The 21126-nt window shown below is 50.9% G+C and overlaps 1 protein-coding gene across 3 annotated transcripts; it reads left to right on the top strand.

Annotated features, from left to right (window-relative positions):
* Window positions 1-1134: 1134 nt before the first annotated feature.
* On the top strand, window positions 1135-21101 carry ecsit (ECSIT signaling integrator). 3 transcript variants are annotated; one of them, XM_069927024.1, is made up of 8 exons: window positions 1135-1221; window positions 4802-4901; window positions 6980-7373; window positions 8609-8832; window positions 13647-13698; window positions 15478-15626; window positions 19019-19124; window positions 20187-21101. In XM_069927024.1, the coding sequence occupies exons 2-8, from the start codon at window positions 4815-4817 to the stop codon at window positions 20411-20413; spliced, it is 1239 nt and encodes a 412-aa protein (XP_069783125.1). In that variant the 5' UTR covers window positions 1135-1221; window positions 4802-4814; the 3' UTR covers window positions 20414-21101. The 3 variants fall into 3 exon arrangements, with proteins under 3 accessions (XP_069783125.1, XP_069783126.1, XP_069783127.1); XM_069927025.1 differs by lacking the exon at window positions 1135-1221 and adding an exon at window positions 1327-1595; XM_069927026.1 differs by lacking the exon at window positions 1135-1221 and adding an exon at window positions 1365-1386.
* Window positions 21102-21126: the final 25 nt, after the last annotated feature.

Here is a 21126-nt window from a genome sequence, read left to right as displayed (position 1 = left end):
AGAAATTGGTCTATATGATGCTGGTGTTAGTGGATCTTTCCCTGTCTTTAGTATTACTGTAATTATTGCTGTTTTACATGAATCTGGCAAGTTTTGTGTTTCTTCTATCTGGTTCATTACTTCCAGGAGAGGAGGAATTAGTATTTCTTTAAATGTTTTATAGAAGTCTATTGGAAGTCCGTCCTCTCCAGGCATTTTATTGTTCAGTAGCTTTTTCAATATATCCTGTATTTCATCTATTTCAAATGGTTTTATCAATTTGTTTTCCTCCTCTTCTTGCAATTTCGGTAGTTCAATTTTAGCTAGAAACTCATCTATTTTGTCTTCTTTCCCTTCGTTCTCAGTTCGGTATAATTGCTTGTAGAATTCCTTAAAGTTTTCATTGATCTCTGTTGGGTAATATATATAATTTGTTTGTGATAGTGCTACAACTTAATTACTATAAACTGACATGCTGTTGGCCCGATTCCAAGGCAGTACTGAAGGAGGGGATTGGGTGATATTAGGGACCGTGAGGGTGAAGGCTGGCAGAATCAGGGTTGGGCCTACCAGTACAAAGCCTGTACTACAGTGTTCCACCACAACAGATGGACAGGGCGCTCTTAATTGTGCCCCTGTGAGATGTTGTCAAGAAGGCCAGAAGCCTTGCCCTCCTCAACCTCCTCAGGAAGTGTAGGCACTGCTGCACCTTCCTGACTAAAGACGAGGTTTGTTGGCCTATTCCAGCACAGTACAGGCCCTTCGGCCCACAGGGTTGTTCTGATCCACTCCACGCCCACAACCTTCCATTTTAGATGTGTGCCTGCCTAAATGTTTTTTAAATGTCCCCTATTGCAACAGCCTCCACCACCACCCCTGGCAAGGCAATCCAGGCACCCACCACTCTCTTTCACCCCTGATGTCCAGCCTCAACTTTCCTCCCCTCACCTTGTACTGATGTCAATTTGATTTAATATCCTCTGTTGCAGTAGTTTATTAAAGATGTCCTTTCAATTTGATTTAATACTATTGCAGTAGTTTATTATTTTAGCAAAGGGGGAATTCTTGTGACAATAAATTGGAGTAAGAACCTTTCTGCTATCGGAACTATGTGCGAGGGGCCACGCGCTCCATGAAGGGGAGAGCTAGCGACGGAGGACCGCACCGCCGGCCAGTCAGGACTCTGGAGAAGGAGGGGACGGGTTTGACGGACGGACCGGCGCGCAGGAGGACGCGGAGAAGGTCGGTGGGGGCAGTTATCGATGACGGACCGCGGTGGGATCGTCCTGTGTAACTGTGGGGGACGGTTATCGGTGACGGACCCCAGTGGGATCGACCTGTGTAACCATGGGGGACGGTTATGGGTGATGGACCCTAGTGGGATCGGTTTGTGTAACTGTGGTGGGGGTGAGGAAACGGTTATCCATGACGTACCACTTTGGGACCGTCCTGTGTAATCGTGGGGAGATTGTTAACCATGATGGATCCAAGTGGGATCGTCCTGTGTAACCGTTGGGGTGGAGGGGAATGGTTGTCTGTTACATACCTCTGTGGGACTGGCAGGGCAGGGACAATTATCCATGACAGACCGCAGTGGGATCGTCTTGTGTAACCAGGTGGGACGGTTATCTGTGACATACCTCTATGGGACCTGGAGGGAGGGTTGTTTGTGATGGACAGCGGTGCGATCACTCAGTGTAACTGTGGAGGACAATTAATCGTGATGCACCTCCGTGGGATCGTCCTGTGTAACTAGGGGGAAGACTTAACCATGATGCACCTCAGTGGGACTGGGATGATGGTTGTTATGAGCCTAGAGGACCCCAAAACTCAGCAGCAATAGATATTCACCAAGACAAATGGTTACTTTAACAAAAGTTGCTTTTAATTATCTTTAAACATGAAAATGGAGTCAAACTTTAACTTGTCTCTATTAACTTACTTAACCTAACTTAACCCTCTATTAATTCTAAGTGCACTGGTGTGTAATGTGTATGTAAGTTTGAAAAGTTTTTTGATTCACAGTCCAATCTCACTTCTCATTCCTCCAAGTTCACTGGTTGCAGGCAATTTTTATACAGTGCACAGAATTTAACATTTATAAAGTTCACCAGGCTTTGATGCTTGAAAGGTAAATGGTAACCACTCAGGAAGGTTCTTGTCAGTTTTCAGAGAGAGATTTGTTGTACACTGGACACCCACAACTGATGTACTTCCATCAGCCACTTCAGTGTCTTGCTGACGAAACTTGCCTCCTCATGGTTCTCCAGATGATAACCTCTTTCTTTCAGGTCACCACAGAATTCCTTTTTGTTTCCCTTATTCCAAGTGAAATATTAGACAGCTAGTCCTCTCCTCTTGCATGAACCACAAGGGCTTTGACCAAGCTGTCTTACAAATGGGCTTTCCATAAGCTTGCCAGCTTGTCCTGTGCCAGTCCCAGCTTCTGTTGGCTGTAACACTGTACAAGTGATCTCTGTCTCTCTCTCTCTCTCTCACACACACACACACACACACACACACACACAGAAAGCCTGTTAGACTGTCTCTGCTTGTAGCGGCTCCAACAAGTTCTTCCATCTATTGCCTTTTGTAAACAACAATCCATTAGTGAAGTCTCTTGGGGACTCTTCAAAGCTCTTGCAAAAGCTCTGTGGCCCTGCAATGTCTAGCATGGGGCAGAACTCCAGTATTTCAAATAAGATCTGTTTTAAAGTGTTTGCATGCAACCTACTCTAACAAACCTTTCCCAATTTATCTCCCAAAAAACAAATCTATATACTCTGTCACAATGGTTATCCATGACGGACCCCAGTGGAATCGTCCTATGTACCTGGTGGGGTCAGTTATCCATGATGCACTCACCATGGATTGGCTGGAGCAGCGCTACGGCTCCCCTGGGTCCACCCCACGGCAGACCGACTGACTTTGGAAGGTGGAGGGGTCCGATGAGCTGGAGGATCACCCTCTGAGGAGAGTCCCTTAGCTCTGGGCATCCAGTCAATGGGCCAGCACAACCCAATGGGCTGAATGGACTGTCCTGAGCTCTGGATTTCCCTGTTCTCTGTGTTTCCGACGCAATTATATTAGACTTTACAATATTCCGGGGGAATTAATCAGGATCGGATTTTATTGTCCTGAAATTTGTTGTTTTGCGGCAGCATGCCTGCTACATTGATTCAACACTTCCGAACCGTCCTATCATCCACAAACTTACTGACCCATCCCTCTACATCCTCATCCAGGCCAATGATAAAAAAAAATCATGAAGACCTGTGGAACCCTCCTGGCCACCGACCTCCAGGTGGACTCCTGGCCCAAACTCCCTGCCTTTATCGCATCTCTCTCATACACAGTGTCACGAGAGGCTATGACAGCGCCAGTGGGCCAGGGTTGGCGTCCCGCGCTCTCTGTAAAGAGTTTGAACATTCTCCACGTGTCTTCATGGGTTTCCTCTGGGTTTATTTCCCCCCAGTACCCTCTGGAGGTTGTCGGTTAATTAGGTGCATTTGGGTGGCACGGGCTGATGGACTGGAAAGCGGCCTGTTACCATGCTGTGTGTCTACTTTAAAAACTTGCCTTAGAAGAGCCCAGTACAGACCCTTCAGCCCTCGATGTCGGACCATGTATTCCTTTAAAAAAAGTACTAAACCCTCCCTACCCCATAACCCTCTCCTTCCATCCATGTGTCTGTCTAAGAGTCTCTTAAATTCCCCCAATGTTCCAGTCTCCACCAGAACCCCAGGCGAGGTATTCCAGGCCCCCACATCTCTCTGTGTAAAAACACTTACCCCTAAACTTCCCTCCCTTAACTTTGAACAGACATCCTCTGGAGTTTGCTATTCCTGCCCTGGAAAACAGGCGATGGCTGTCCACCCTGTCTCTGACTCTCAGAATCTTGTTGACCTCTATCAAGTCTCCTCTCATCCTTCTACACTCCAAAAAGTCCCATAACCATGTCTTATTTTCTGATCCAGGTAACATCCTGGTCCATCTCCTCTGACCCCTCTCCAGAGCTTCCACATCCTTCCTGTAATGAGGTGACCAGAACTGTACACAATACTCTTAAGTGTTGTCTCACCAGAGATTTGTAGAATTGTAACACAACCTCTTTACACCTGAACTCAATCCCCCTATTAATGAAGCCCAGCATCCCATCAGCCTTATCTACTCTATCAACCTGTGCAGTGACCTTGAGGGATGTATGGATTTGGACCCCAAGGTCCCTCTGTTCATTCACATCCTTAAGTAACCTACCATGAACCCTGGACTCAGCCGTCTGGTTTGTCCTTCCTCAAACTTAACTGGATTGAACTCCATCTGCCACTTCTCTACCCAACTCTGCACCCTGCCTTTATCCTGTTGTAACCTATGACAACCTTCAGCTCCAACCACAGCTTCTCCAACCTTTGTGTCATCCTCAAACTTACTGACCCATCCTTCCGCGTCTTCATCCAGGTCATTTATAAAAATCACAAAGAGCAAGGGGGTCCCAGATCAGATCCCTGCAGCCCTCCACTGGTCACTGAAAATATATGGGTCGGCACAACATTGATGGCCGAAGGGCCTTTACTGTGCTGCAGTGTTCTATGTTCTAAATCTCTGTCTCAGGAAGCAGTGGATACTGCCCCACTGAATGTGTTAAGGTGCAGTTTGATTGTTCCTTCTGGATATTCGGGGTGGGGAGAACCAAGGGGATTTTATGGGAGTTTATGGGAGGGATAGACCCTGAGGGACTGAGCAGCCTCTCTGTGTCCCACAGCCGCGTCCTGACCTTCCCTTCTGTTTCAACCTCTCTCTCTCTCTCTCTCTCTCTCTGCAGCTGACAAAGGTCGATGGTGGCTGCTGGAGTCATGGCTGCATTGATGCGGCACCTGAGGCCTCCCTCATCGGCCCCCGGAACTGGGGCTCTTCCATGGAAGGTTCGTCTCTTTAAGGTCTCATCACCTCATTGCAGAAAGGATTTGGAAGCTCTGGAGAGGGTGCAGAGGGGATTTACCAGGATTTTGCTTGAATTGGAAAACCAGTCTTATGCGGCAAGGTTAGAAGAGCTGGGACAGCTTCTCTTTATGATTGGACCCTAAAGGTCCAACTGCCCTTATCATACTAAACCCGTCCTATCCATGGATCCGTCGCACCCACACTGGTCTCAGCTGCCCCTATCCCTCTAAACCCATCCTATCCATGGATCTGTCTCATCCACACTGCTCCCACCTGCTCCTACCCCTCTAAACCCATCCTATCCATGGATCTGTCCCACCTACACTACTTCTACCTGGCCATACCTCTCTAAACCCATCCTATCCATGGATCCGTCCCACTCACACTGTTCCCACCTGCCCCTATCCCTCTAAACCCATCCTATCCATGGATCTGTCCCATCCACACATCCCATCTGCCCTTTCCCTTTAAACCCATCTTATCCATGGATCCGTCCCACCCACACTGGTCCCACTTGCCTCTACCCCTCTAAACCCATCCTATCCATGGATCCGTCCCACCCACACTGGTCCCATCTCCGCCTATCCCTCTAAACCTATCTTACTTATGGATCCATCTAATTTTTTTCTTCAATGTAGCAACAGCTTCTGCCTCACCTACCACCTCTGACAGCCTGCTTCATGCACCCACAAATCACTGTGTGAAAAATGTACCCCTGACGTTTCCCCTGAACTTCCCTCCCTTCACTTTGTACAGACATCCTCTGGCGTTGGTTGATCCCGCCTGGGAAACAGGCGCTGGGTGTCCACCCTGTCTCTGCCTCTCAGAATCTTGTCGATCTCTGTCAAGTCTCTTCTCATTCTTTTACGCTCCAAAGAGAAAAGTCCCAGCTCTGCCAACCTTTCCTCATGAGACTTGTTTCCCAATCCAGGCAACGTCCTGGTGAATCTCCTCTGTCCCCTCTCCAGAGCTTTCCCATCCTTCCTGTAATGAGGTGACCAGAACTGAATGCAGTGCTCCACAGTGCACCAGAGATTTGTAGAGGTGCAAAGATACCTCACAGATGTCCCTGCCTCTACTCCCTTCTCCTACAGCCCATTCCACACACCCACCATCCTCTGTATAAAACTGTTATCGCTCCCCACTCCCATCAACTTAAACTTGTGTCTTCTGGATACCTCTTCCCTGACTCTGGGCCAAGGACTTTGCGGTATATTCCACTGTTTTTAATACTTTAGTTGTGATGAAGTGTACGGCCATTTGGAGCTTTAGAAAATGCTTTCCTTGACCACCTTTTTTGGAAAAGAACTCCAATAACCCCGGGACCACCACGGCAGACAAACAGACCCTTCACCCATCTGGTCAGTTCTGAACATTACCACAGCTTGACACGTTGACCTATGCCTGTCACTTCACCCTCCACCTGTCTGCCTGTCGGCATTTCTCTTCAATGCCACAGCTCGTGTGTGTGTGTGTGTGTGTCTGTGTGTGTGTGTGTGTGTGTGTGTGTGAGTAGTCCCTTTCAGACTGGGGTCCCGGAGCTGTTTGATGGTATCCATGGATGGCGGGGGGGGGGGGGGAGGGGGGGGTTTGTTCTTCCCGGGACCAGAGCAGGGGCAGGAGACTCAGACCTCCTGGGACCCAATAGCGATTACTAGGTGATTCAAATTGTAGGGGGATCGACCCATTAAATCACCAACCATGCACTCACCGGATGTACTGCCGGATGTTCAGATGCAGGCTGCCCGGTGACTCGCAGACGCAAGCACTGACATCACTGCAATAAGCGGGTCGGCCATTTTCCTGTTCGAATCACCTGTGGATGCGACCTAGGCAAGTTTAACTGGGTTCCCTGACTACCTCTGAGGTGGGTCAGGGACCTGGTTGGGTTCCGACAGGGTTGGCTGGGTCAGACCCTTTCTAACTGCTGAGTAAATGGGGCACTATCCAGGCAAATAGTCAGTTAACCCCATTTTACACGGCAGGTTGAGTGTGATTACTGAGCCAGTTCCCCTGCCTCCCCATCGTTTAACCACCTCTGCCCCTTCCTCCTCTGCAGGTCTCTCCGGGGCTGGTCCGGATCTCCCGCCCCTGCTCTGGACCCGGGAAGGATGTTGCCCCCCTGCCCTCCATGGATCACGCCACCAAACAGCTCCGGGACCGCTTCGCCCCTCCACCTGGCCTCCCCTGCAACCGGGCTGCCTTCGAGCGGGCACTGGATGCCTATTGCAGGCAGGAGGTGCGGCGCCGAGGACATGTGGAGTTCGTGTACGCCGCCCTGCGCCAGATGCCCATCTTCGGCGTGGAGCGGGAGCTGGACATCTACAACCGGCTGCTGGACGTCTTCCCCAAGGAGGTGTTCGTTGCCCGCTCCTACATCCAGCGCATGTTCAACCACTTCCCCCGGCAGCAGGAGTGCGCCGTGCAGGTGTTAGAGCAGATGGAGAACTACGGTGAGTCCTCTGTGATGTTCCAGGCGAGGGCAGGGGTCTGCTTAGAACCCGTACCCCCTTTCTGAACCTGTCTCCCTCTCCCCAAGCGTCCCTTCAGAACGCTTCCCCATCTCTCTGAATGTCTGGTGTCCCATCTGAACCCTTCCCCCTCTCTCTGAGGGACTGGTGTCTGAATCCTTCCCCCTCTCCCTAATGGGCTGGTGTTCCATCTGAACCCTTCTCCTTTCTGAGGGATTGGTGTTCCATCTGAGTCCGTCCATCTCTCCCTGAGGGTTTGGTGTCCCATTTGAACTCTTCCCCCTCTCCCTGAGGGACTGTGTCCCTTTGGAACCCTTCCCCCTCTCTCTGATGGATTGGTGTCCCATTGGAACCCTTGCCCCTCTCCTTGAAGGACTGGTGTCACACCTGAATCTTTCCCTGAAGGAGTGGTGCCCTATGATAACCGTCCTCCTCTCCCTGAGGGACTGGTGTCCAATGATAACCCTTCCCCCTCTCTGAGGGACTGGTATCCCATCAGAACCCTTGCCCCTTTCCCAAGCATTGATGTTGTACCAGAAACACATAATTTTGCATATCTCCTCATAAATATGCATGCTCCTGTTAAATTTTCATATTTCTGCCTAGTTTTGCAGATCTCCTAATTTGAATTTCTCCTCTGAATTTGCATCTCCTAATCTTGTGTCTCTGCTGTTATACATCTCATTTTATACACCTCCCCTGAATTTTGTATATACCTAATTTTGCAAGTTTCTGAATTTTGATGCTTCAGAAATTTGCATATCTCCTCCTAAATTAGCATTCCTTTGTGTTCCTCCTAATTTTGCATATTTAAATCTGCATACCTTCTTATTTTGCATATCTAATTTTGTATATTTAAATAGCATATCTAATTTTCCATATCTCTTTATTTTGCATCTCCTATTTGCATTCCTAATTTTGCATCTAAATTTGCATATGTCCTCCTTATTTTGCATATTTACTAATTTAGTATATCACCTAATTTTGAAAATCTTGTAATTTTGCATATTTTCTATCAATTGTGCATCTATAAATTTGCACATCTCCTAAATTTCCATATCTCCCACCAATTCTGCATATCGACTGTTCCAGATTGCCACCTAATTTTGTGCATCTCCCTCCCCCCAAATTCTGCCAACCTCCGCCTCCTGATTTGAGTGCCCTGAATGATGTAGTGTGTTGAAATCCCCTCCCCACCCCCTTTCCTTTTCCCACAGGGGTCATGCCAGACGTGACAACCAAGGTGACGCTGCTGCAGATTTTTGGACACAAGAGCCACCCGATTCGCAAGTTCCAGCGGCTGCTGTACTGGTTCCCCCGCTTCCGGCACGTCAATCCCTTCCCTATGCCTCAGCCTCTTCCCCGTGACCCCGTGGAACTGGCCGGGGTTGCTCTGAGGCGCATGACCCCTGACCTTGATGCGGAGGTCACCGTCTATCAGGTGAGGGCGTTGGGGGGGAGGTGCAAGTTCTGCCGGCGTTCAGGGTCATGGGGAGAAGGTTCCAAATTGCAAGTGTACAGTCATTAGAATCAGAATTTATCCTTGTGAACAGGTCAGGAAATTTGTTGTTTTGTATCAGAATCATAGGGCAAACGTTCATATAAATAAAAAATAGTGCAAGAAAAGTCAAAGTCAGGCAGTGCCTGGGGTTCACGGATCATTCCGGAATTTGGTGGCAGCGGGGAAGAAACTGTCCTTGTGCTCGTCTTCAGGCTCCAGGACCTTTTCCCCGATGGCAGCAGAGTGAAGAGGGGGGTGAGGTCTTTGAGGATAGAGGCTGCTTTTTTTAAAGACCCCGCCTCATGTCAACGTCCTCGAGGGAGTGAAGTCTGGTGCCCGTGATTTCACTGGCCGAGTGATCAACCCTCTGGAGTTTATTCTTGTCCTGAGAGTTGGCGCCTCCGTACCAGGCAGTGATGCAACCGGCCAGAATGTTCTCCACGGTCCACGTGTAGAGGTTTACGAGAGTTTTCGGTGACAGACCGAATCTCCTAGAACACTACAGCACAGGACTGGCCCTTTGGTCCTTGATGTTGTGCTGATCCAGATATTCCTTAAAAAAAGGTACTAAACCCTCCCTACCCCATAACCCCCTATTTTTCTTTCATCCATGAATCTCTTAAATGCCCTATTCCAGCTTCCACCACTATCCATGGCGAGACCTTCCAGGCCCCCACAATTCTCTGTTTAAAAAAAAACACGTAACCCTGACATCTCCCCTGAACTTTCCTCCCTTCACTTTGTACAGATGTTCTCTGGTGTTTGCTATTCCTGCCTTGGGAAACAGGCGCTGGCTGTCCACCTTATCTATGCCTCTTCTAATCTTAAGCAAACATAGAAATCTTACAGCACAGTACAGGCCCTTCAGCCCACAAAGCCCCATCAGGTCTGTTCTGCCCCTCCACCCTGAGCTGAACTGTTCTCACCTCTTGTTCCAAATTCCGGTCTTCGATACCTGTCAATCTCCTCCTTAAACTCCCCCAACGATCCGGCATCCACGACTGTACGTGGCAATGAATTCCACAAATCCGTGACCCTCTGGCTGAAGAAATTTCTGCTTTAACAATCTCCTCATTCGAAGACTGTGCCCTCTTGTTCTGGATTCACCCGCCCAGGGGAAACATCTTATTCCCATCGACTCTGTCCAATCCTTTCAGCGTTCGAGAGTGAGATCCCCTCTCATCCTTATACTCCAGTGAATTCAGTCCGAAAGCTGCTATACGGTCCTCATATGTTAGCCCCTGCATTCCAGGAATAGTCCTGATAAACCTCCTTTGGACTCTCCAACATTAGTGGCTGTGTGGAAGAAAACAGAGAGTGGTGGGTGATGGTTGCTTCTCAGACTGGAGGTCTGTTTCAAGTGATGTGCCTCGGGATCTGTGTTGGGACCATTATTGTTTGTTATCTATGTAAATGACCTGGATGATAATGTGGTGAATTGGATCAGCAGGTTTGCTGATGACGCAGAGATTGGAGACTTCGGGAACTGTGAGGAAGATTTTCAAAGCTTGCAGAGGGATCTGGTCCAGCTGAGAAATTGGGCCAGTAAATGGCCGATGGAGTTTAATGCAGATCAATGTGAGGTGCTGCACTTTGGAAGAGTGAATCAGGGTAGGACGTACACAGTAAATGGTCATCCCTTGAGGAGTGTGGAGGAGCAGAGAGATCTGGGAATACATTGTTCCCTGAAGGTCGCTGGTAGTCAGGGCTGTAAAGAAAGCTTTGAGCATCTTAGCCTTTATCAATCCAAGTATTGAGTCTAGGAGTTGGGATATTATGTTGAAGTTGTTCAAGTCATTGGTGAGGCCACACCTCGAATATTGTGTGCAGTTTTGGTTGCCTAGCAGCAGGAAAGATGTCAATCAGATTGAAAGAGGGATTTGTGAAGATGTTGCTGGGTCTTCAGGAGTTGAGTTACCGGGAAAGATTAAACAGGGTGGGATTATACTCCTTGAAACGAAGACGGGTGAGGGGAGACTTGATGGAGGTTTATAAGATTATGGGGGGTGTAGACAGAGTAGATGTGAGTGGGATGTTTCCACTTAGACTGGTGGAGATCAATATGAGAGGTCATAGCTTGAGGCTGAAAGGGGAGAGGGGGAAGTTATTCACTCAGAGAGGGGAGGGAGAGTGGAACGAGCTGCCATCTGATGTCGTGAATACTGATTTAATCTTGAATTTTAAAAATAATTTGGATCAATACATGGATGGGAGGGGTCTGGAGGGTTATGGAATGAGAGCAGGTTAGTGGGACGAGCTAGTTTTATTGGTCAGCACAGACCAGAAGGGTTGAATGGCCTGTTTTCTGCGCTGTAATGTTCTATGGTTCTATCACTTATAAGATATGGGCCCAAAACTGTGCACAATTCTCCAAATGAGGTCTCACTAGAGCTCCATCGAGCTTCATCAACCCCTCTTTACTCTTACACACTATTTCCCTTGAAACTAATGTCAACAGAACATTCGTTTTCTTTACTGCCGATCCAATCTGGTGGTTATCCTGCACGAGGACCCCCAAGACTCTTCGCTCTTCCGAATTTTGAATTTTCTTCCCATCCAAATGATAATCTGCCTGTTTATTTCCTTTTCCAAAGTGTCCATCCGTACATGTCTCTACGTTGTATCTCGTCTGCCATTTCTTTGCCCGCTCTCCCAAACTGTCTGAGCCTCTCTGCAACCTTTCGGTTTCCTCAACACCTCCTGCTTCACCACCGATCAGTGTCATCTGCAAACTTGGCCACAAAACCCTTTGCTCCATAATCTAAACCATTGCCCGCTCCAACACTGACCCCTGCGGACCACCACCAGTTGCCGGCAACCCACCAGTCGCCGGCAACCCACCAGAGTAGGATCCCTTATTCCCGCCCTTTGCTTCCTGCCTGTCAGCCAATGCTCCACCCAATTTAACATCTTTCCTGTAATTCCACGGGCTCCCACCTTATTAAACATCCTCTTATTGAAAATCCCAGTCCACAGCATCCACAGCCTCTACCATGTCCATCCATTAGGTTGGCCAGGCAGGCTCTTGCAGGCTCTTCCCTTCATGAACCTCTCCTGGCTTGGACCTATCACGCCGCACCCTTCGAGGTATTTCATGACCTCATCCTTGAGGATCACCTCCAGTAACTTTCCAACTGCTGACGTCAGGCCTATCATTTCCCTTTCTCTGCTTCCCTCCCTTCGTAAACAGTGGGATTACCTTTGCAACCATCCAGTCCTCCAGAACCATGCTGGAGTCCATTGATTTCTGGAAATTTCTTTGCACCCATGGGTGCACCTTTTCTGGTCCTGGAGACTTATCTATCTTTGGTCCGTTCAGGTTACTAAGCACGACCCCTCTAGTAATCCTGACTGTATTCCCTGAGGCCCCTGACTGTCATGTCTAGTTCTACGGTCTTCCTCAGTGAAGACCGGTGCAAAATTCTCATTTAGTTCCTCTGCTGTCTCTTTGTCACCCATTATCATTTCTCCAGCATTGTTTTCAATCGGTCCCATATCTGCCCGTGTCTCTTTTTAATCTTTAGATATTTAAAAGAAACTCTTAGTATACTTTTGTAGGTTATTGGCCACAGTTCATCTTTTCGTTCCCAATGCCTTTCTTTTTTTCTTTCGTAAATTTTAAAAAGTTTCCCAGTCCTCTGTTTTTCCACTAAATTTCATATAATTGTAGAATGCCTTGGGGTTTTCCTTAATCCTATCTAACAATTACAGCCCAGACACAGGCCAACTTGGCCCTTCCACGCCGAACACGTCCTCCCACCTCACCCTGCTGACCCACACTCAACCCATAACCCTCCGTTCCTTTCCTGTCCAGCTTCTCCTTAAATGCTAATATCGAGCCTGCCTCCGCCACTTCGTTCGACACGCCGGCCCCTCTCTGAGTGAAGAAGTCCCCCCTCTTGTTTCCTTTCAACTTTTGCCCCCAACTCAACTCGTTCTCTCGTTGGTATCTCCCCTTTCTTAAAAGAAAAAGCCTCTCCATGTCCCCTCTATCGATACCTCTAATAATTTTATCACTTGATCTCTTTTCGATGCAGTGATTTTGTTTCCTAATGTCGCTGGTATTAACTCACTTGATACAGGGGTGTTTTTGGATCTAACCAAATTATGTGTTTTAGGGCTGTAGTGTTTTCTGAATAGGATACAAGAGCTGGGATGTGACCATGAGGCTTTATCAGGCACTCACGAGCCCTCACATGGAGTGTGGTGAGCAGTTATGGGCTCCAGATTGAAGGAAGGATGTTGGAGATGGTTCAGAGGAGGTTCATCAGGTTATTTCCAGGAATGAAAAGGGCCATCATGACAAGCATTTGACTGCTCCTGGCCTGCACTCGTTGGAATTTAGGAGATTGAAATCTTTCAAACGTTGAAAGGCGTGCACAGAGTAAAATGGTTGTCTCCCACAGTGGGACAGGATTGAAGAGCATCCGTTTAGAACCAAGATGCGGAGGAATTTCTTCAGCTGGAGGATGGCAAGTCTGTGGGATTTGTTGCCACAGGTGGTTGCGGAGGGCAGGTCATTGGATGTGTTTAAGCCAGAGGTTCTTGATGAGCCAGGGCGTCAAAGGTTATGGGGAGAAGGCTGGGCAGTGGGGCTGAGTGTAAGAATGGACCAGCTCATGATTGAATGGTGGGGAAAACAATGGGCTGAATGGCCTATTTCTGGTCCTCCTGATGGTGAGCTCGTTCCCTCATAGACCCCTACTCCCCCCTCTCACTACCTTGTTTGATTCTTGCTCAACCTTTCTTTGCAGCATCCCGGGGAACAAGATGGAGACCTTGGACTCAGCATTCCTCACATCGTCGGTGAGTTTGGCTTTCAAAGGGCTCTGGAGTGGGGGCTCAGCAGGGGTGGCTGGGTGGGCTTGACCAGCCAGGGGAGGAGCTGACGGGAGGGTGGTGGGGAAAGGTGGAAGCGGTAGATGGAGCACGTGGCCATGTGAAGTGTGCGTGAGGGAGAATGTTGGAGAGAACATGTGGGGCAGAGGGAGTGTGGTGGGTAGAGTGTGGGGCAGAGACTGTAGGACAAAGAGTGGGGAAGAGAGTGTGTGGGGAGAGAATGTTGCGGAGAGATAGAGTGTGGGGTAGAAGGACAGTGTGGAGGAGAGAGTGTGGGGGATTGGGAGTGTGGGGGAGAGAGTGTGGTGGAGAGAGGGGGGAGAGGGAGAAAGAATGTGGGGGAGTGGGAGTGGGGGGAGAAGGAGTGGGGAGGTGGTGAGTGGGGGGGATAGGGAGAGTGTTGTGGGAGAAAGTGGGGGAGAGGGAGTGTGTGGGAGAGAGGGAGTGGGGGAGAGGGAGTGGGGGAGAGGGAGTGGGGGAGAGGGAGTGGGGGAGAGGGAGTGGGGGAGAGGGAGTGGGGGACAGGGAATGGGGAGAGGGAGTGTGGGAGAGAGAAAAAGGGGGAGAGGGAGTATGGGGGAGGGAGAAAATGTCAGGGGGGGAGAGTGTGGGGGAGAGAGTGGGGGGAGAGAGAGTATGGGGAGAGTATGGGGAAGAGGGAGAGTGTGGGGGAGGGAAAGTGTGGTGGAGAGGGAGTTTGTAGGGGAGAGGTAGAGTGGTGAGAGAGAGGTTGTGAGGGAGAGAGAGGTTGTGAGGGAGAGAGAGGTTGTGAGGGAGAGAGAGGGAGTGGGGAGAGGGAGAGTGTGGGGAGAGGGAGAGTGTGGGGAGAGGGAGAGTGGGGGAGAAAGAGTGTTAGGGAGAGTGTGGGGAATGGGAGAGTGGAGAGAAAGAGTGTTGAAGGAATGTGAGTGGGGCAAGAGAGGTGGGCATTGAGGGTGGGCACATCTCGATCACAGGGAAGGGGTGCTGAGCAGGGGTGCGTGGTAGAGGAGACAGGGAAAAGTTGGGGAGGGAGGGGGATGGAGATTGGGGAGGGGAGAGGCGGATGGAGGAGGAAAGAGAAGGGGGAAGAGAGGTAAGGGGGGAGAGGAGAGAGAAGGGTTAGAAAGATGAGAGAGAAGGAAGAATGGGGAAGGGGAGGAACAGAGAGGGAAAATAGATGGGAGAGAGGGGTAGAGAACGGGGCCAAGAAAGGGGAGGAGAGAGGATGGAGAGAAGTGGAAGAGGGAGAGAGAGAGTGGGGAGAGAGGGAAAAGATGGAGATGAGAGGAAATGGAGAGAGAGCTGGACAGTGGTCAAGGGAGAGAGAGAGGGGTCTACACTGGTACTTCAATTAGAATCTTCTGTACCTCCTCACCCAGGGGAACATGAGTATGGGGGTTCTTGGATGGCAGCGCGTCCCGCCGGTGGTCACACCTCAGGTCTTCCCCCCCTCCCCCCTTGACCCAGATCCTATTTAACTCTTTGCATGCCCTCTCCCCCTCCCCATCTCTCTCTCTCTCCCTTTCTCTCCCCTCTCCCCTCTTTCTCCCTCCTCCTTTTCTTTCCCCTCTCTCTCTCTCCCTCTCCCTTTCTCTACCCCTCTCCACCTCTCCTCCTCTCCCCCTCTCTCCGTTTGCCACCCCTCCATACTTTCTCTGCTTCTCTCTCTCCCCTTTCTCCTCTCTCTCTCTCACCCCTCTCACCCTCACACCCCTCTCTCACCCCCATCTCTTCCACCTCACTCTCCCCTCTCCTCACCCATAGGTATCCAGAGCCCTGACCAGCGGGCGCTCCTGGCCTCTCATGACTCACATCTCCCTGTGTTTGTGGAGGGGCCGTACCCCCTATGGCTGCATCACTCCTGCGTCCATTATCATGTGCTCCGTTCGGACCCCTTGCCCCCGTCGCTTGAGGTGAGTGGGGGAACAACGCACCCTTCGGGGAAGGTAAGGGAGAGGGAGGACACTGAAAGTGGAGTCACAGGTAGATAGGGTTGTAAAGAGGGCTTTTGGAAATTTGGCCTTCTTAAATCAAAGTATCAAGTATAGGATTTGGGATGTTATGGTAAAGTTGTCTAAAACATTGTTAAAGAGTATTGCAGTATTGTCTGCGGTTTTGGTCACCGAATTACAGGAAAGATATCAATAAGATAGAAAGAATGCAGAGAAGATTTACGAGGATGTTGCCCAGACTCCAGGAACTGAGTTACAGGCAAAGGTTAAACAGGTTGGGACTTTATTCCCTGGAGTGTAGAAGAATGAGGGGAGATTTGATAAAGGATGTTGCCTGGACTTCAAGGAACTGAATTACAGGGAAAGGTTAAACAGGTTGGAACTTTATTCCCTGGAGTGTAGAAGAATGAGGGGAGATTTGATAGAATAAATATTGGTCGGCTTTTCCCACTGACGGTAGGTGAGATACAAATCAGAGGACATGGGTGATAATGTGGTAAATTGAATCAGCAGGTTTGCAGGTTGGAGACGTGGACATCGAAGGAGGTTTTCAAAGCTGGCAGCTGGGAAAATGAGCTGAAAAATGGCAGATGGAATTCAATGCTGACAAGTGTCAGGTATTGCCTTTCGGAAAGACAAACCAAGAAAGGACGTACCCGGAGTGCGGTAGAACAGAGGGGCCTGGGAATACAGACACATAATTTCCTGAAAGTGGCTTCATAGATAAAGAGAACTTTTGGCACATTGGCCATCATCAATCAAAGTATTGAGTACGGGTGTCAGGATATTAAAGACATTGGTGAGGCCAAATTTAGAATATTGTGTGCAATAACCCTAACCCTAATGTGTGCAGTCTTGGTTACAGGAAGGATATGAATAAGATAGAAAGAGTGCCTCAAAGGTTTACTAGGATGTTGCCCAGACAAAAATTATGAGGGGTTTATGTAGGCTTTTAGACAAGACCTGGAGGACATAGGTTAAATTTTAAGTTTAAACTAAATTAAAATTTTAAATTTAGACAGACAGTATGGTAATAGGTCCTTCCAGCCCACAAGCCCGTGCCACCCAATTTACACCCTCTTCTACGTTTTTGAACAGAGGGAGGAAACCGGAGCCCCCGGGGAAAATTCACGGAGACACGGGCAGAATGTACAAATTCTTTCAGGGAGCGCTGGCTTCACACCCCGGTCCAGCCCCGATCGCTGACAATGTAACGGCGTGGTGCTAGCGGTCAGGGATTGGGGAAGGATAGGTGGAGGCAGTAGATGTAGCACGTGGCCTTTGGGAAGAAGGGTGGAGGGGGTGCAGGGAATGTGTGGGAGAGAGGGAGTATGGTGGGGAGAGAGTGGGGGGGAGCGAGTGTGGGGGACAGAGTGTGGGGAGAGGGAGTGTGAGGGAGAGAGTGGGGGGCAGAGAGGTTGGGGAGAGGGAGAGTGGGAGAGAGTGGTGGGGGAGAGGGTGAGTGGGGGAGGGGGAGAGAGAGTGGGGGAGATAGAGAGTGTGGGGGAGAGGGTGTGTGGTGGGACAATAGAGAGTATGGGGAGAAGAGTGTGGGTGAGGGAGTGTGGGGGTTATAAAGTGTTGGGGAGAGATTGTCGGGGAGTGGGGGAGAGGGTGGGTGAGAGGAGAGTTGGGGAGAAAGTGAGAGTGAAGGAGAGAAGAGAGTTTGGGGCAGAGAGAGAGTGGAGAAGAGAGAGAGTGTGTGTGGGCAGAGTGAGAGAATGGGGAGAGAGATGGAGTGCCAGCCATCAGCGAGTGAAAGGGAAGAGGTTTAGGCGGAATATTAGGGGAAACACAGAGAGTGGTGAGGGTGTGGAACAAGCAGAGGTGGTGAACGCGGGCACATGGATGGGAGGGGTAGGGACTGGCTGCAGGTCAGTGGGACGAGGCAGAAAGATGGTTGGACATGGGCCAGAAGTGCCGAAGTGCGTGTTTCTGTGCTGTGATGTTCCGTGGAATTGTGTTCTCCTCTGTCGAATTTCCCCTCGCTCTCTGGCCCCCTGGCGAGTAAAGTCCCAAACTATTTTATCCTTTCCCCATAACTCAGTGCTGAAGTCCCAGCAATTTCCCCTGCCCCTTCGTCCCTCCTCTCCCCCTCCCCTGCCCCTTCCTTCCTCCTCCTCCTCCCCCTCCTCTCCTCCTCCCCTACCCCTTCCTCTCCTGTCCCTTCCTCCATCTCCTCCTCCCCTGCCCCTTTCACCCTCCTCTCATCCTTATCTCCCTTGCCCCCTGCTCTCCTCCCCACTTCCCCTGCCCTTTTTTCCCTCCTCTCCTACCCCTTCCTCTCCTGCCCCTTCCTCCTCTTCCACCCTCCTCTCATCCTCACCTCCTCTTCCTCCCTCCTCCCCTGCCCTTCCCACCCTCCTCTTTCTCCCCTGCCCCTTCCTCCCTCCTCTCCTCCTCCCCTGCCCTTACTCCCTCTTCTCCTCCTCTCCCACCCCTTCCTTCCTCCTTTCACTTCCCCTGCTCCTTCCTCCCTTCACCACCCCTGCCCCTTCTTCCCTCCTCTCCCCCTGCCCTTTCCTCCCTCCCCTCCCCTTTCTCCATCATCTTCCCCTACCCCATCCTCCCTCCTCCCCTTCCTCCCTCCTCTCCTCCTCCCCTGCCTTTCTCCCCTCCTCCCATGCCCCTTCCTCCCTCCTCTCCCCCTTCCTTCATCCTCCTTTCCTCTCCTTTCCCCTCCCTTGTCTCCTTTCCTCCTCCCTCACCTCCCTCCCCACCCTGTTATTTGCGAGCTGGCTGCTCTTTTCCCCCACTGTGAGGATGGTCTTGACCCCGAGATATTGGAGAGGCTGTTCCCTCCCTCCTGATGCTGCAGGACGTGTGGAGTAGCGGTCGACCCATGACTATTTCCCACATGGGAGGTGGGGGAAGGTCCCGTTGCCTGGGTTCCATGAGGATGCCGATTGAGTTGAACATTGGATTGGTGAGACTGGAGGTTATTCAGCCCTTCAATATCCTATCCCACAGTGGACAAGACACAGAATATTCTCTCTCAATCCAATCCCATAGTGGGACAAGAAGAGGCTAATCTAGATCCTATCCCACTTGGCAACAGTTGGAGATTGTTCAGCCCCTCTCAATCCTGTCCCACAGGTGGACAGGAGGGTGCTTTTCAGTCCCTCTATATCCTGTCCCACAGGGGTACAGAAGGGGGATGTTCAGCCACTGTAGATCCTATCCCATAGGGGGGATAGGATTAGCCTATCCTGCAGGAGCACAGTTCAGCCCCTCCAGACTATCCCACTGGGTTGTGGGGGTACAGGAGGAGACTTGCCCATGGCCTGATCTCTGTACCTATTAGTGAGTTGTGACCCGCCTAACCTCTCACCTTTGCCCCCTCGTCACCCCAGGTGACCCAGCAGGCCGACCCTGAGCGTAACCTGGGCTACCCGGCCGAGCTGACCTTCGACTTGGAGCGCGATCTCAGTGAGGAGGAGGAGCTGGATGTTGAGGAAGGTGAGGCCGCTCTTCCTGTCTGGATCCTATCCCACCAGGGCAAGCCATTCAGTCTGTCCAGATCCTATCCCACTGGGAGAGGCCGCTCTACCTGTCAGGATCCTAACCCACTGGAGAGGCCACTCTGCCTGACTAAATCCTATCCCACCGGGGAGCTCACTCTGTCCTTCTGGACCCTGAGTCATTGACGTGGCCACTCTGGCCATCTAAATCCTATTCCACTGGGGAGACCATCCTGCCTCTCTGGATCCTATTTCACTGGCGAGACCACTCTGCCTGTCTGGATACTATCACAGATCTGCCCATCGAAATCCTATCCTTCAAGGGACGCCGCTTTGGCCATCTAGATCTTATACCACAAGGAAAGGCCATTCAACCAGTTAAGATACTATCCCATGAGGAGAGGACATTCAACCTATCTAGATCCTATCCCACAGGTAGAAATTGTTCAACCTGTCTCTATCGTATCCTATTGGGGAGGCTGTTAATCCCCTCTAGATTTTCTCCCACTGGAGAGGCCATTTAGCCCCTCTGGATCTTTTCTTATAGCTAGGCCTTTCAGCCCAACGAGTCCTAACCCAGAGTGATGACCATTCACACCCTCCAGGGGAGGTCATTCAGCCCCTCCAGATGTTTGCCACTAGGGTGACTATGCAGCCCCATCCAGATCCTGTTCACAGTTGGCCTAATTACCCAGCATCTCCCCTCAGACCACATGTCCAGATGTGAATTCCTGAGATCCAGAGCATCAGAAGAGACAGTTGGAGGGGAATCTACTGAGGGAGGTGGGGTGTCACCTGGGAATGCCTCCATTAACAGTGCTCTCTTGCTCTCCTCCCCTCCCTCTCTACCCCCCCACTGCTTTTCCCTCTCTCCTGCGACTCCCTTCCCCCTCCCTCCCTCCTCTTCCCTCTCTCTCTGCCCCCTCTCCACCCTCTCCCCTCTCTCTCCCCCCTTGGCCTCTCCCTCTTCCCCACTCTCTCTCTCTCCCCCACTCTCCCTCTCCACCCCTCTCTCTCTCCCCCATCATCTCTCTTCCTCCCCCCCTCCCCCCACCCCTAGTCGAGGAGGGCCCAGTCTACGCCTTGTGCCAGGCTGGCTCCATGGACATCTCCACCCTCACCAGGTGGATCTCCGGTCTGCAGCAGACCAACCCCACCCTCCGCCACATCCCCGTGGTCTTCCGCCTCTCTGCCACGACCCGGGAGCTGGAGGTGCAACCTGCTGACGTTGGGGGAGCTGAAGAGAGCGAGGAAGAGGAGCTGGGTTCCCAGAGAATGCAGAACTGATTGCTCCCTTTCCTCCCTCTCCCTCTGCTCCTCCAGTCCTTCTTATTCAATTCCCCTCCTTTTTTCTCCCCATCCAACCTTTGGTCTCTCTCCTCCTCTCTCCCCCTCCCCCTTTCCCACACCTCACCACCTCTTCTCCCCTCTTTCTCTCTCCCTCTCCTCCTTCTCTCTCCCTCCTCTGTCTCCCCTCTCCCCCTCCCCCTGTCCTACCACCCTCTCCATCTCTTTCTCTCTCCCCTCCCCTTCTCTCACCCCTCTTTCTCCCTCTTCCACCACTCTCCCCCTCTCTCTCCCTCCTCTCTTTCCCATCTCTCCCAACCCTCTCCCCTCCCCTCTTCCACCTCTCTCCCCATTTCTTTCTGTCTCCCTCTCCCCTTCTCTCTCCTTCCTCTCTTAACCATCTCTCACACCCCTCCCCCTTTCCTCCCTCTTCACTCTCCCTCCTCTCCCCATCTCTTTCTTTCTCCCTATCCCACTTCACTCCTACCTCTCCTTCTCCCACTTCACTCTCCCTCCTCTCCCCATCTCTTCCTCTCTCCCTCTCCCCCTCACCTTCGCCATCCCTCCTGTTCCCCTTACCCACCACCTCCCTCAGAGCTCCCTTGCCTACTCTCCCTCACCCTCCACTCCCCTGTTGTTTGAAATATGTACAGGGAGCTCGTTTGAATAAATGTCCATTTCTGCCTGACTCTCGTCTGTATCAGCTCCTCGTC

This window comes from Narcine bancroftii, chromosome 3, assembly GCF_036971445.1.
Source record: "Narcine bancroftii isolate sNarBan1 chromosome 3, sNarBan1.hap1, whole genome shotgun sequence".
Lineage (NCBI taxonomy): Eukaryota > Metazoa > Chordata > Chondrichthyes > Torpediniformes > Narcinidae > Narcine > Narcine bancroftii.
This window is presented reverse-complemented; position numbering and strand designations above follow the sequence as displayed.